This window comes from Rousettus aegyptiacus, unplaced genomic scaffold, assembly GCF_014176215.1.
Source record: "Rousettus aegyptiacus isolate mRouAeg1 unplaced genomic scaffold, mRouAeg1.p scaffold_m13_p_15, whole genome shotgun sequence".
In the NCBI taxonomy this organism is placed as follows: domain Eukaryota; kingdom Metazoa; phylum Chordata; class Mammalia; order Chiroptera; family Pteropodidae; genus Rousettus; species Rousettus aegyptiacus.
Window position 1 is genome coordinate 42,995,138 of NW_023416290.1, and position 17,645 is coordinate 43,012,782.

At 32.5% G+C, this 17,645-nt stretch overlaps 1 protein-coding gene and 1 pseudogene across 6 annotated transcripts in view; one reads left to right on the plus strand and one right to left on the minus strand.

Moving 5' to 3' along the window:
• Nucleotides 1-17,645, minus strand: part of CSMD3 (CUB and Sushi multiple domains 3) — a 989,790-nt gene that overhangs the window by 500,916 nt on the left and 471,229 nt on the right. For all 6 annotated transcript variants that reach the window (XM_016138158.2, XM_036232977.1, XM_016138161.2 and 3 more), the window contains one exon: nucleotides 266-369. In XM_016138158.2, coding sequence (XP_015993644.1) covers nucleotides 266-369 — 104 coding nt within the window. The remainder of the gene's footprint in view (nucleotides 1-265; nucleotides 370-17,645) is intronic.
• LOC118612194 lies at nucleotides 11,312-11,430 on the plus strand (annotated as a pseudogene).

Sequence of the window (17,645 nt, forward strand, 5' to 3'; positions counted from 1 at the left end):
GATCACTCTGCAATTTCGCTCTAGGCCTCTACTTCCAAAGGTGTCCTGTCTGGCAATATATTCTAAGAGGTTGTGTTTGGATCAAGTACCTTAAACACCACTGAAGAAGGACTAATATTATATAATATATGTAGGCTAATGAAAATAACTGAATTACTATGCTGCTTCTGTTGTCGGTAGTGGGAGAGCAATAAAAAATAATAATAAGAGTAAAATTTCATAAAAACTTGATAAGCAATGTAAGAATAAAATATTGAGAACTTACACTTGGAGCACCGTTCTGGGGTCTCCAACTTCACCCCCATCACCAATTGTCAAAGTATCGTAGCCAATTTCCAGATCAAATTCTTCAAAATTTATCTGGATAACCTAGCAATAAACAGAAACAAACATTATTGTCTACGACCACGCTACCCTGAACAAGCCTGATCCCGTCTGATCTCGGAAGCTATGCCGGGTCGAGCCTGGGAGTACACCTAGGAAGACCAGGGGCTGTAGGCATAAAAAATAAAAACATAAGGGACTGTAAGCTGACAAGGTCCTTGCAATGTGTGAGGTCAACCAAGGGTTGCCTCGCCCCCCCCAAAAAAAATTATCAAATATATAGCATTATATAATAAAAACAAAAAGAAAGCAATGGCAGAAAAACATTTCAAATGCACATCAGACATTATATATATATATATATATATATATATATATATTAGATAGATATAAATATACAGATAGATGGAATTCCACGTCATGACAGCAGATCATGTCAGACTATTCCTAAAGTTCAATCACTATAATTACCACACAATTTTTATTTGCTGCATTGTGCCTTCTATAATAATTTTTCAATGAAAAGCATGACTTCTGTTTATAGAATACTCTTATTTGAAGTATTTGTAGCATGATTAATGCAAATCTACTTTGGGAAGGCATTATAAAAAGTAAATGTAGGTGGAGGGTGGTTTTCCATAGATTTGCATATACCTTTTATAAAGCTAACACAGAAAAACACAGTATGCTATTTCCATTAAATAGTAGAGCTTAAAAAAATGTTAAAGCTAAATTTGAATCTAGATCACCAGATTTAAAGGTTTCCGGGGTGGAGTCCAAGACGGAAGCATATGAAAATCCTAAACTCATCTCCTCCTACAGATACACCAAATTTACAGCTACATAGGGATTGTTTCCCTCTGGAAATAATCTGAAATCTAGATAAACTGGTGGTTCTCCACAACAAAGGATAAAAGGACCACATCGAGATGGCAGGAAAGGCAGAAAGACAGGCTCCTGAAAATAACCTGCCCTGCTGTGGCAACACGCAGTAAGGAGGTGTCTCAGCAGACAGGCACTTTGCTCACTGGAGCAAGAGGTTGTCCCACATCCAGCACTCCAACCCCTGGGAGCTGCACCAGAGAGGCAAGCCCCCAAAATACCTGGCTTAGAATACAAACCAAAATACTTTGGAATACATGTTACACCATGATGAATAATTTAGTATTATTTCTTAATAAAACATGCTCATGAATTCATATACTGTTTATGATCCTATGCAGATAGTCATATGTAATTAAAGTGCAATTCTTAAATTAGGAACATAACATAATATTAAGAATAATATAATTAAGGATCAGTACAGGAAGAAAATATATAAATATTGTCTTGTATACAATGATTCCTTAAGCAAAAATTAATCTACAACAAAGTATTATTCATCACAAGATAACAAAAAATTAACATTTGAGCTGACCAATAGTACCAGAAAAGAAATTTAAAAGATATTTCTTTAATAATGATCATAACTATTTGTTACTTTGCTATCATAAAAAGAAATTCTAAAAATTATCAATTTCATACACTGCCTTTCAATTCCTATTTTTAAAAATGACTTTATATTAACATTGACTAAAGCAACTGATCAAATATAAATACGGAATATATAAGAACATTAAATTAATCATTTTACATAACTGCAGTTAAAATAATTTGTTTCCCTGTTCTACACTAAGTTAAATATACTCTCAATTAATAACTGCGTATCTGTGTAAATCTAGATTGTTTCTCCTATTTTGCTCTAATGAGCAACACGGTTATAGGCAATATTAAACATTTTCTGGTTTAAATGTACACGTACATCTCTAGGTTATATACTTAAAAGTGTAATTTCTGGATGATAACAAAGCAAAAATTTAACTTCATAACGTGCCATATAATTTTCCAACATTATTTACCAATTTAAATGCTTATGACTTGTGTACATTAGAGTTCATTATTTCTAATCTAAAGGATGAAAAAAGTGATCATTTTTGCATTTTCTCAATTTTAATTAAGTTGCATTTTTAAATTTTATTTTATTAATTTTATTGGGGTGACATTGGTTAATAAAACTATACAGGTTTCAAGTATATAATTCTTTAATACATCATCTGTATGCTACACTGTGTGTTCACCACTGAAAGTCAAATCTCCTTCTGTCACCAAATATTTGATCCCCATTTCCCTTATCTATCTCCCCCCTGCCTTCGTTTTCCTCTGGTAACAACTAAATCGTTGTGTCTGTGAATTTTTGCCTTTTTCATTTACTGTTATTTTTCATATGTTTATTTGCCATTTATGTTTCCTTTTCTGTGACATGATTATTTGTATTTTGACTATTTTTCACCTGGACAGTTTATCTGCTTGTTATTGATTGTAAGAACTTTTATGTCAGTGATTCCCAACAGTTTTCCAGTATAGCACACATAAAAAATAGACACAGTGAGATGAGCAGATGAGGCTGCTTGCAATGCAAACTTTTTGGCTCAGGCCCTGCTGTGCCTCACAGAGAGCTAAGATCAATATTTTAGTTCTACCTATAACTCATTAACAATTCCTTGTTCATAATATGCCATTGAGTCTGTCTCATCAGTTGAGAAGACGGGCTTTATATATTCTGTATATCAATCCATTACATGTTATACATGTTGTGATATCTTAAGTTTATAGCTTGTTTTTTCACTTGCTTTGTTAAATCTTTTGATAAGAATACACGATTAATTTGACTAAAATTGGATTTGTTAATCTAACAGTTTATAGCAGTACTTTTGGCCTATGACCCCAGGCTACAAAGATATTTTCTTCAAAACTTTAATCTTTGGAAATTGACTTTTACAGAATGTATAAAGTAGGGATGCATAGCAAGTAAAATTCCAAGATGGCCCCCAAGATCCCTCCCCAGCCATGTAGAAGGGCTGTATAATTCATTTCCCTTGATTGTGGACAAAACTTATTAATATGATGAGGTCAGAATGTCATATTTGGGTAAATCACATGGAAATATAAAGGGATATTACAGATTAACAGATGTAATTAAGGTTTCTAATCAGTTGACTTTAAGTTAAACAAAAGGGAAATTATCCTGAGCTGGCCTGACCAAATTCAGGGAAGTCCTTTAAAGAAGGTCTAGAAATGAGAGACAAAATAAAGTAGCAGAGGTTCTCTCCTGTTTGCCCTTGAAGGAACACACTGTGGTGTGGAGAGGCCCAAGTGGCAAGGAATAGTGAGTGGCCTTCAGATACTAAGAACCTCAGTCCTACATCCACAGTAACTTAATTCTTCTAACAATCAGTGAACTTGGTCTTACAGTCTCAATTGAGATCAAAGCCTTGACCAAGACCTTGATTTTATTCTGGTGGGACGTTGAGAGGAGGACTTGGCTAACTAATGTGCAAACTCATTTCCCATGGAAACTGTGAGACAACCATTTTATTTTTTCATGCTGATAATTTTGGGTAATTTGTTACACAGCAATAGAAAACCAGCACAGCATCACTTTTTATTTTCAGTCCGATATGAACAAGCAATTGTCTTAGTACTTTAATTAAATTAACAGTCTTCTTTTTCCTGGTAAACTCTGACATATATCAAGATTCTATATATGAATCCTGGTGTTGGTTTTGCAGCTCTAGATTCTGTTCTCTAGTTTCTCTATTCTTGAACTGACACAAATTGGCTTAATTATTTTTGCTGTAAAATAAGTATATCTTCAACACATACATATGGTGAAATTTTTTGTTGTCATTTTAAATGGTATATATCTTTAAAGTTTCAACTGTTTACTCTTATATAAAATAAAATTTATTTTTCCTTATATATATTTTGGCAACTTGATTAGATTTTTATATCATTTTAAAACTTTGGTAAATTATTTTTATTTTTCTATATAACAAGCATGTCTTTTGTAAATAACCATTCGAACTCTTGCTCTTAAGCCTTACTCTTTATTTAACTGCCTTAGATCTCTGGCATTTTTTTTTTACTAGAGTAGGTGATAGCCTCATTAAATTGTACCCCATTTAAAAAGAAATGTTTCTAATATGTCACCAATATTAAGGTAAATATACTTTATGAAAATAAGGAAGTTTTCTTCTCTAGTTTTCCTTGCTGATTTAGTATCAAAATTTTCTAGTATCATCAAATAGGCTGACATATGTACACTTTCATTTCTATTATGAAAGAGCTTCTATAAGTTTGAGAATAATCTATGTTTTGGAAATTAAGTGAAATTGTCCTATAAAAACATCTGAGTTTCTTTTTGGGGAGTAGTTGACTTTTTACTGCTTGTTTATTGTATATTTTCTTGAGTCAATTTAAGTTAGTTTAATTTTTGTAGAAATATTTCAAAGCTGAGAAAGTTTTCAAAGTCAGTTGTCTGACTTTCATATAGTTATTCGCTTTCTTTTAGCCTATGCTGGGTCTGCACTTTTGTCTTGTTTCTATATAATATTATTTAAATGTGTGTTCTCTATTTTTGTTTACTATTTTTATTATGGAAAATACATAGGAAAAAAAATTGCAATTTTAACCACTTTTAGGTATATAATTCAGTAGCGTTAATTCTATTTACAATGTGTACAACTATCAACACTATTTCCCAAAAATTTTCACTGCACAAAACCAAAACCATGTTACAATTAAGCAATAACCACCATTTCCCCCTTTTCTCCAGCCCCTAGTAACTACTATCTTACTTCCTGTCCCTACAAATTTGCCTATTTATATGTTTTATGTCTGTGGAATCGTACAATATTTGTCTTTCTGTGACTGGTTTATCTCATTTAGCATAAGGTCTTTGACATTCATCCATATTTTAGCATGCATTAGAACTTCATTTCTTTTTAGAGCTGAATATTATTCCTTTGTACGTGTTTACCTTATTTTATTTAATCATTACTCTGTTGATGGACGATTGGGGTGTTTCCATCTTTTGCCTATTGTGAATACTGCTGCTATGAGGATTGGTGTACAATTATCTGTCTAAACCTCTGTTTTCAATTATTTTGGGTATATATCTAAGAGTAGGATTTCTGGGTTATACATATTAATTCTATGTTTAACTTATTAAGAAATTGCCAAACTGTTTCCCGGACCTGCTGCAATGTTTTTCATTCCCACCAGCAATACATGAGAGTTCCAATTTCTCCACATCAACACCACCTGTTATTCTGTTTTGTTTTTATTACAGTTATCCTCGCAGGTATGAAGCAGCATCTTGTTGTGGTTTTGACTGCATTTCTCTAATGACTAATGATACTGAGTGTTCTTTCATGTACTTATTGGCCATTTGTCTATCTTCTTTGGAGAACTATCTGTTAACTTCTTTTATTTATTTTTATATTAGGTTATTTATTTTATTCTGAGTTTGAGTTCTTTATAGATTTTAGATATTAATTCCTTATTGGCTATATAATTTGCAAATATTTTCTCCCATTGTGTGATTATTTTTTCATTCCTGTGATCGTGTCCTTTGATACCCAAAATATTTTAATGTAATGAACTCCAATTTATTATTTTTTATTTTGTTGCCTGTGTTTTAATGTCATATTTAAAAAACCATTACCAAATCAAAAATCATGTAAATTTTCCATTGTTTTGTTTTTAGAATTTATAATTAAGTTCTTAAATTTAGATCTTTGCTCTATTTTGAGTTAATTTTTGTATACAGTGCAAGGATTCAATTTCATTCTTTTGCATGTGGTTATCCGATTTTTCAAGCACCATTTGCTGAAGCAATTGTTTGTTACCCATTGAATGATCTTGGCATCTTTGCTGAATAATTGATCATATGATCAATTGATGTGAGGGTTTATATTTGAGTTATCTTACCTTTTATTTATCTGGGAATTTTTTGATTTCTCCTCATTCTTGAAGGATACTTTTGACAAATATAGAATTCTTACCTGGCATTTTTATTTTTCAATCTTTACGTCATCCTACTGCGTTCTAGCTTTCATTTTTTAAATTAGAAATCAGTTGTTAATATTTTTAGGATTTCATGTATATGATCAGTCACTTCTCTCTTGATGCTTTCAAGATTCTGTGTTTACCTTTCAACAATCTGACTATAATTTGTCTAGGTATGGATCTCTTTAAGCTTATTTTACTTGAATTCATTGAGCTTCTTGAATGTGTAGATTTTGTCCTCGAATTAGGGAAAGGTTTTTTTTTTTTTTTTTTTTATCTTTAAAAGATTTTCTTTAGTTTGAGAAAATGATCCTTTTCTATTAAACACGTTAATTAGTCAAACCAACAGAACTGACAAGGGCAATTCATAGGATGGCAGCTGTTGTATATATTATTTCTTCAAATGTCCTTTCTATTTTATTCATATAAAATTTTAATGATTTCCTTTAATTCTTTGTCCATGCTCCTTAAGCATAATTAATATACTTATTTTAATTATTTGTCTAATAAGTTCAATAACTGAACTTCTGGTATGGTTTCTATCATTTTATTTTGTTCTTTTGCCTTTCTCTTTGTATGCCTTGTGATTGCTGTTGCTGGTGGTGGTGAAAACTGGACATTTAAATATTATAATGTGGTAATTCTAGAAATCATATTCACTCCCTTCCATAGGGTCTGTTGTTGTTGAAGCCTTAACTTGTGTTCACATAATTGAATTTGACTGGGGTATCTTTAAACTTAAAGAACTTAAACAATACCCATTTTAGTATATTTGGGGTATTGTAACAAAATATTATAAACTGTGTGGGTTATAAACAAGAGAATTTTTATCACAGTTCTTGAGGCTTGGAATTCCAAGATCAAGGAGCTGACTGCTTTAGTGTCTGGTGAGAGCAAGCTTTCTGTTTCATAAAAGGCCATCTTTTTGCTATATCTTCACATGGCTGAAGCATCTGGAGAGCCCTATGGCATCTTTTTTATAAGAGCACTAATCTCATTCTGGAGCGCCCCATTCCCAGGACTTAAGCACCTCCCGAAGACCCCACCTCCTAATACCATTACATTGGGCATTAGGATTTCAACATATACATTTTAAGTGGACACAACTGTCCAGATCATAGCAGCACCTCTCCCAGTCTTCTAGCCAGACCATTCACAAGTGCATCAGATCCTTCATTTGGTGCTTGTACTGAGCTTATAGATCAGCTAATGGCAAAATCTTAGGATTTCTCAGGTCTTTTCTGAGCATGTATCTTACCTTGGACATCCACATGATTTTCTAAATTCCACCATATACTGGAGGACATATATGTGTATGTGTGTGTTTATATGGCATGTACACATAGTCTTGTAGATTTCCTTTGCTTTCTTGTGAATAAGCAATGCTCTTAAAAATGTGTTTTTTGTATTTCAGTAGGAGGACCTCTTAGAGTATCTCATCTGTCATTCTATGAAAAGAAGAAATCCTATGATCCACTTTACCCTAAACCAGTTGACAAAACATCTTTGAGTGCATCGAATTTAAAATTAAGAAATTTCTTCTTTTATATGGCTTTAAAAAGCCTAATAGGCTAGTAGATACAAATATACATCTCTAAAAGACTGATTAATTGACTGATTGATAATGCAATGACAAATCCTTGATAGTCATTATTGTATAACCATGTCCTAAAGAATTTGGACACCCATTTAATGGTAGACTTTATTTTGCCTGAATTGTAACTGAGATTCATGCATGCATATATATGTGAGGATGAAAACTCTATTCATTTTAAATTAAGTGATGGATTGATTACTAACTAATACATATACTTTCAGATAAGCACTTAACCATTGAGCTGTCACTGAAATTTTAGACACTTACAATTCAGGAACAGTTTCAATGACACTCAATTACTGAAAAGCTAGAATAGTCTGATTAAATTTGTAAAATGCATTCAATTTAATTTGATTCATCAAGGCTTAATTTAAACATTACTACCAGAATAGTTCTTTAGAAGTAATATCTATGTATTAAAAAAATTAAATATATATATATATGTGTGTGTGTGTGTGTATACACACACACACACACACACACATATTTCTTTGCTTCAACTGGAGACAATATAAATAAAGCATTATAGTAAAAGTCAACAATAGTACGTTGAAATACTTTCAATAGAGAAAAATTTAGTAGAATATATAAAGATAATTTGGAAAAATGAAAAATAAAACTTATTTGTGCAAGAATAGAATGAATAACACCAGGAGCGTGATGTGAAATTTTCTTTTCATGGGTTCTGCTACAATATGGAGTTGACCATATAGCCATTTCCCATCCTTTTGTCTTTATATAATATGAAAAAATAAATAAAAGGTAAAAATGAACAAATACTCATCAGTGTAGTATGAATGCTATTTCTACATGTTTAGTTAGTATGAGGGCTGAAATATTTAGTAGGAAAACAAGAAGAATATAATGCTTATTCATAGATACAGAAATATCATACATCTTGTCTCTCTTATTCTTAATCATTTGTGGGTAGAAAAAGAAAACTCCATTGAGCTTATAGGATTGCAAAAAAAAAAAAAAAACCTCTGATAAAATATACCCTTAAAATGTAGAAATAATTTATTATTGTCTTGATTTTTTTTTTTTTAACGAAATAAGCTGCTTTTTTGGCTTACATTTGTAGAGTGGTGATTCCAAATGGGCTGAGACAATGCTGCTTATTACGGTTTACTTAAAACTTTGAAGGTAAGAATGTGGTCAGTTAAGAATAACCTCATACATTTTAACATTGGCTTTCCAGAAGTGAGATATCTGTAAAGAGTATTAAACATGAAATGTTTAATAGATACATTTTCTGTAAGGCTCAAGACATCATGAGTTTTCACTGGCTATTCTGCTAGAACTGGTGTGGAATCTATGTCTCATAATTTTCATTCTCTTCATTATTCACAGAGGGTTTAAAACTATGATTTCTACATCATTATATTTTATGAAGTCATGTTGAATTCACACTTAACTATAAACTTGATATCTGTTACCAAAGAAATTTTAAAATTGGCTAATATTAAAAAGTGTAAGTCACTGGGCCTGTTACTATACATGCATTGCTATTTGAACTCTAAAAGTAATGTAGTATGTACTTGTACATTAGTTTGGCTTCTCAGTTCCTGAATATCCTTCTGGTGTCTGAAGAATTAGGAGTCTTGGAAGGAAGCACAATATACTTCCCAATATGATCAGATACTATATTCTTCATTATTATTGCATCCAGAGTATAGACATGTGACCTAAACTCCAGCAACTATGAATTCCGGTAGAGAATGGCAAAAGCAGCACAAACATCCAGTTTTAGTTGCAATAGTGATTTAATATGAAATAGCGCCCAAGTCATTAGAGCAGCATTGTCTAACAGAAAAAAATCTTTCCAAAAGTCAGACCTAGAAGCCATGCCACAATATAATAAAGTAAGGCCCTAGAGAGATAAAATGAGTTCTGTTACATTTTAGGCTAATCAAGGAACTCATTCAGCTTCTTAGAAGCTTATCTTTACCAATCTTGTCCAAAATGGTATAATATTGTTCTATGGACATGTGACCTCTGTGCAGTTTCGACACTCTCTCAATGAGAGTTTTAATGATGGCAATCACATTTGTTTTCTATCATTATATATGAAATGAAGTGATTACTTGTCTCTCAGCCAAAGGTCTCTAGACAAGGAGGAACATTGTAAATAATGGAGTGGTCAGTGTAACACTTGGGAAATTCTAGACTTGATGTAGCAACTGGCTGAGATTTGGGGTTTTCTCCACTAATATACACAGAGAGCATGTTTCGTGTAGGTTTTTTGCCAAGTGATTCCAGAGGAAGATGACAACATATCTATAAAAAAATTTGATAGCCAAAGCGGAGGACTGTGGCAGAAACTATTGACTGCCTCCTCAACAGCCTTCTCTCTTATTCATCTCGGACCTTCCTCTTCTTCACAGGACACTGATTTGATCCAGGTATGTATCCTACTCTGCACAACTTCATACTTTAGGAATTGCTGACCCCATTATCAAGTTCCATGGCAAGGTTCCTGATCGGCCTGTGCAATTTTAGCAGTCTCCTTTCAATTTCTCAGGGATAAGATTATATCTTGGTATGTGATCTAATTTTGGTCAGTAGAAAGTGAGGAGCAATCCACCAGGACACTTTTGGGAAAGGATTTCTTGATGTTCAAATGAAATGCTTAGTGAAATAAGTCAGACAGAAAAGAACATGAACCATATGGTTTCACTCATACATGAGATATAAAACAAAAAAACAACCAACCAAAACAAAACAAATACTCAAACTCAGTGACACAGACAACAGAATGTTGGTTACCAGAGAGGAGGAAGATGGGGGGAAGACAAAGAGGATAGAGGTGATCAAACACATGGCAATGAAAGAGGACGAGGCCTTCGGTGGTGAGCACATGATATACAATATACAGATGTATTATCAAGTTGTACACCTGAAATTTATATAGCATTATTAGCCAATATTACTCCAATGTATTTAATTAAAATAATGAAGTAAAACTTAAAAAAAAAAGAAAACAAAGGATCAGTCTGCTTTGGAGGTGACTGGAAATGACTATTGACTAGAGCTAGACTGATTAGAGCTATCGCAGTCATCTTACAATATGTGGTTTGAGGTAAAAGCCAACATATGGAGATGCCTAGAGTCAAGAGACATGTTTTTATGATGTATCTGAGGCTTGCATACCGCTGGACAGTATAATGCATGTCCTTATGATTTAAATCATTTGATTTGTTGTTTCCCATACTTAAACTGAAAACATTCTAGTGGATAAAGAGGCATAATCAAGTCACAGTTTAAAAAAATACTTTGCCCAAATAATTTGTCCATGTCATTAACAGCAATTAGGCTAAATTCAATCGTAGGTTAGTTTGATGTCATAATCCATGGGCTTAAATATCATGCTATTCTGTGTTTGTACAGTAAAGGTCTGCAATTTAGGAAATCCTTTCTATCTGCCTACTCTATAACAACATAATTTATAACTATGTTCTTTGATGTTGGGCATATGCCTCATGTCTTAAAAAATGATGGCAAGTCTATGGTCATGCCATCCTGAACAAGCCTGATCCCTTGTGATCTCGGAAGCTGAGCGGGGTCAGGCCTGGTTAGTACTTGGATGGGAGACCACCTAGGAAGACCAGGTGTTATAGGCATAAAAAATAAAAAATAAGGGATTGTAAGCTGACAAGGTCCTCGGAATCTGTGAGGTCAACTAAGGATTGCCTCGCCTAAAAATAAACAAACAAACGAACAAATAAAATGATGGCAAGGAAAGATAACTTCTGAAATCTAACAACTGATAAATATTATATCAACTCCTTGGGAAAAAAATATAGGAGGAATGAATTGGTATAAGCTATTTTATCTTCCATGGCAAAGTGTGTCTGTCTGCCTGTTTCTCTGTCTCTCTCCTTCTCTTTCACTATTGCTGGAAAATAAATCTGAAAACTCATAAAATTTCTCAGTATTTTCCCAGCATCTGACCCCTGTATTAGGCATTTATACTAATATAATTAGTTTGGAATTCAAATAAACCCTCGATGATGTCTAACTGACAAATTAATGATGGTTTAATATCAATTACAAGTTATACTTCTTAGCAAGACAGAATAATATAATTAAGGACACAGGCAAAGCCTAGGGTTTCAAGTCCCACTGCTGTCATAAAATATTATATTATTTGAGGATATCTATAGAAGTGTTCATATTTCCTAAGACTGAAGTAGATATTATACATTAAACAAAGTTTGTAAAACAACGCACACTGTGCTTCATATATTGTAGACCCTCAAAATAAATGGTAGTTATTATTAGCTAGGATAATTTAATCATCATAAAATAAATATTCTCAGCTGTTTGCAATAAATCTTGAGGATGAAGTTCTTTTTTTGGCAACTCCACTATGATTTAAAAAGTGCTATGATTTAAAAAGTGTTTCTTCCCCAAGGCCTATGCTGCTAGAAATTTCTCTTTTCTGGAAGGAGCTCTTTACATTCATTTTGGAATGGCAATAATTCACTCCGATATTAGCAAGCATTTTTGCTGCCAGATAGGAAATCCCAGAATGCATAATATATGTGTAAGTATAAAATATAGGATGTTTAATTAAGTTTAAAGTATGCAATGCCATGTTCACAATCAACTTGACATCTAATTAACACACTTCCTTTTCCACAGATCTTGGCAATCACAATATAATGGGGAGACAAGACATGAACAAGATCAATCCAATACTCTGTGTTACATGCTTTGGGGCATGGACACACTGGGTTACATGGAAGCAGAGATGGGAGCCACCCAACCCAATTGGAGACTAAAAAGGAAAGATTTCTTCAAGGAAAGAATCACCAGGCAGTTCAATGAAAGGTAAAGATGGGAACTAGAGATAAACATTCTAGGGGAAAAAAACATAAAAAATGACACAGTGAAAAGAAATGCATTATTTTTTTGTTTCTGAAATAGAAACAGTGAGGCAAGAAATGATGAGAGGGAAGGCTAATGATGGAGGTAGGAACAACATATCATGTTAAAGACTTTGAACTTTGTCTTGTAAATGAAGAGCAGCCAACAATGAGTTTTGAGAAAGTATTCACAGGGTTGTGTCTGCTTCTCACATGCATGAGGAGCAATCTGGATTTAAAGGGGGAGTAGGACAGGATTAGAGGATTAGACTTAAAACTGGGGCTGTGGAAGAAGGGGTGAAGAGTAGACTCATTCATGATTCCTTTACTCCAAACAAAAATGATTATAACCATTTTTTTCTCTTGTTCTTTCTTTATACATATAAAAGCACTATTCACAAGCCTTCTCAGAAAATTATGCCTCCCAGGACTACTTTATTAAATTTTATAAAGTATAAAGTCTAATAAAGTATAAAGTTAAATTTTATAAAGAGCACAATATGTAGCATATTTGTTTAAAAAATCACATATATCTGAATAATCCTAAAATTTGCCTGCTTTTGTACTATTTTATGTGGTATATATTTCATATCTACATGGAAACTTAGTGTTTAATAACTGTCAGATTAATAATCATCTTAGTTTGCCTATTTTTGTAAAAAGAAATATATATATATGTAGAGGTAAATTAACATGAAATAGGCAAATTTGTGAAATAAACACTGTAAGATATAAAAAGCTTAAACATGACACATGCAAATCCAACATTTATTCATTTGAAAGTAATCACATTTTAAAAGAAAGAATGAATCTCATACTCTAGAAAAATTATATGCTGTAATATCATACATGAATATTTTATTATGAAAGATATATTCCAAGACTCTGAACAAGATTATTCAAAAATAAGTGTCAGCCTAGGTAATTCTCTAGATTCATCTACTTTGCTGCCAGTATTAAGTTAATGGTTGCAATTATTTCAAAGGCTCATATTTTAGATACAAGGGAGGAGAAGAATTTGGAGACACAGGAAGATATTGATAGAATGATAAAAACCTTCAATTTTGTTTTATTTTTATATGCCTTTTGTGTCTGTACACTGGTCTTTCCCTTTAGGGGACTGCTGGTATGTAACAATGACAGATTAAATATGGCATTACGAATGTTTCACTGAAGGGAAGAAGCTACAAAAAAACAAAAGCAATGCATCAAATATTAAATCTATAACACAACAGTACAAAACCATTGGTACTTTTCTGTTATTTATTGATGCTTAGCTATTGGAGAAGATAATTTAAATTTCAAAATACATATAATTGATCAATTTAAGTTTAAAAGTTTGGATGAAAATGCCAAATAACATTGTTGCTTTTAGGAAGATATTCATTATAAATTTGTATATGTTAGGTTGTATGTATCCAAACATTTTGAAAGCAAATAAAAATGAGGATCATTACAATAAATTTGATAAGAAGGGATCTTTCATTAGTTTTGTGTCTCATTAATAACGGGGTCAGCCTAATCCAAGATATCTATCTAAATGATTAAATACATTCCTATGTTAGTTAGTGAGAATCAGAAACTATACAGTTTTACATACAATGAGGTAGTGCTAGTGTTATTTATTATTAACATTTTTTGAACGTGTACCATTTAACGAACTCTGTTCTAAGTGTATTGCATATATTATTGCATAATCCTTCTTAGACCCCTATGAGGAAGACATTATTATCTTTTACTTTATTGTTTAGAAAACAAAAGCCCAGATACATTAAGTTTTTGGTGGTGATCTGTGATTCATTATACCATTATACGATTTGTATATTTCCATACACATAGGCAATTTTTATTTTATATTAGAATATGAGGAAATGTTAGCACTACGGATAGAAAATATAGAACAGAAATAGAATAAATATTTATTTTTATTCTAAATTGTTCAACACATGTGACTCATCTTCAGGAGAAAGCAAAATATTGAAAGTCAATGATTATTACTGGGAGTATTAAATTCTCATGTTATTAAAAAGAACTATGTTGCTTCAGTTTTCAAAATTTAAAATGAAGTTACATCTAACTTTATTAAAATTGCACTCTAGAACACTAGGCACATAATTATGAAATTAACTAAAATGTATGTGATGAAATGAGTTGTTAAAATTTATTTTAAGAATAAGAAATATAGTGTTTCTAAAATGAATATATTCCATGCAAAGAAGGGTGATTTTGTTCTTGTTTTTATACTTCCCTATGCTGCCTTTTAGAACAATGGTGATCATAACAAGAAAAACAAATTTTTAAAAAGTTATAATTATAGAAATAAAAAAGATATAATCATAAAACTATACTATACTATGAGCAGTTTAAAAAGCTATAAAATTTTCATGCATACGTCATAAATAAATTCAGCATAAGTATTTTTAAAGTTGGTACAGTGTCTTTCAAACAGTAAGTTATAAATAACTGAGAATTATTTCACTAAAAAATATAAACTTTTTATAGTTCGTTACATTTAGTTGATTCCTATAATATAAAATTGCATCCAATATTTGCTTATACAGATAGACAGAAATGAATACAAGCTATCAGCAACAAATATTTGTTAAATATTTATTGTATGCATACACTTTTCTACACTCTCACTCCTAACCACCTCACCCTTTCTCACTATTATGGACAAATCCTTTTCAGTCCATAAATATTACTTGAGACTAATGATGATTAACAGGCCTGGCCCCTTAATTAATAAATGTAACAAGTATATGATTTACTTTGAAGATGTTTTGACTAATGTCTCTTTTACACAAACAATTCTTCTTTACCTATTTTTCATTTTACTGCCTTTCCCATCTTTGCCTGTGTTTTTCACCATTAAAGGCAGTGGTAGTTAGCTGAGGATTTTGGAAGTGGGAAAGAAATGTTCTGTCTAAATAAAATACAGTCTCATAATTAACTTAACAGGATATCCTGTACACTTCTCTACACTAATAACTGAAAATGTACATCAATGTTTCTATTCACTTCGTCTGTATTAATGGAAACTCATTTAAGGTTCTTAGAGCCTCCCATTTCTTAAACACTAAAGGCTATCTGCTGACCAGCCCAACTGGTTAGCAAAAATGTTGAAGACCTACTCTGAGCATAAAAACTTTCCTCATATCCTCTCTCTCCCCCTAAGTAGAAATATAACTTTCAGTGTTAGAGAGTGAAAGGTGTAAAATGAAAATGTATGAAATTTTAACATAATTAAATGATATTTATATCTGTCTACTGATAAATAGATCCTTGGGGTGTGGGCAAGACAGAGTGGGACATAAGTCAAGATTTCAAGCTTGCCTTAGTCACTTTTCTATATCTTGGATGCTAATTAGTTATCTGTCTCCTTTGCTGGACAGAAATTTCTATATGAAGGCACCATCCCTTAAAAGTCATCTGCTCCCCAATTCCTTTGCCTCTTCTCACTCCCACCAATGGTAAACAGAATGATGGCCCCCCCAAAGATGCCCATGCCTTAATCCATGAATATGTACTTTACATGTTATAAGGGACGTGCAGGTGTGATTATGGTCAAGGACTTTGAAATGAACAATTTATCCTCGGTTGTCCAGATGGGCCCAATCCAATCACGTAAGTCCTTAAAAGCAGAAGAGAAAGGCAGAAGAATGTGCCAAATAAATGCGGCGCTAGATGAACTAGACTTGCCTTTGCTGTATTTGAAGAGGGAGATAAAAGGCTGGAAATGGACTTCAGCTGAGAGCCAGTAAAATCTAAGGACCTTGATCCTACAACCTCAAGGAATTTAATTCTGAGAATAACATTAATGAGTAGGAAACAGTCTTCCCTAGGTCTTCAGAAAGGAACACAGCCTCCTGACACCTCCTTTCAGTGAGATCTGTACTGAACTTGTGACCCACAGAACTGTAGAGCAATAAATGTTTGCTTATGTAATTTGTTTACAGCAGCAATAGAACCAGCACTATCATAATACCATCCAACCATCATAACTCTTATATTCTTTAGTGTGGCCCCTCACCCTTTAAATTTGGACAAGTCACTTAAGTTCTCGAAATCAATTTTGACGTGCATAAAATGAACACTGTAACAGCAAATATTTTATACAGTTAATGAGAGAATTAAATGAGATGACACATAAAAGAGCTTAGAATAGTATCTGATGTATGCACTCAATTTATTCCTATTTTAATATTATTAATAATATCAAAACTACAGTATTAATATTAATACTGCTGTTGTCTTCCTAATATCTGTCTCCTTACCAGGTAGTTCTTAAACAGAAATATTATTTATTCACTCATCAATTTTACACTCTGTGTTATGGAGTTTGTAAACCTCTCTTTAACTTTCTATTATCCCTTCTTCCATGGTAGTACAATTTCTAGCTGGAACCAAGTTACACTAAATAAAGACTCTATTTTCTTTCATTCCCTTGTAGCCGAGTGTGACCATGTTGCTAAGTTACGGTATAAATGAATAAATCCATAAATAAAGTGTTTTGTAGCACACAGAAGAAAATTTTCTTAAGAAACAGTTTGTATTTGGCCTTTGCCCTACTTCTTTATGACTTCCCTCAAACCACTGCCCAGAATGTGTGGGACGCCATGTAGAAACCTAAGACACAATGCTGACTCCCATAGGCACATGTCACTCTCTGGGAATGGTGAAGCAGTGAGTTAGACTATGTCACTGTGGAATTCATGGCAGACCCACCACAAGTCTTGCACCATATCTTAACTTGTCCAAATTTAAAGGGTGAGGGGCCACACTAAAGAATTTAAGAGTTATAATGGTTGAATTGTATTATGATAGTGTTGGTTCTATTGCTGCTGTAAACAAATTACATAAGCAAACATTTATTGTCCAAGGATTGATTCATTCATAAAGCTATGAGGATATTTTAGATATTTTATCAAGGAAGGAGATATAATTTGATTTTAGAATAAATGTCA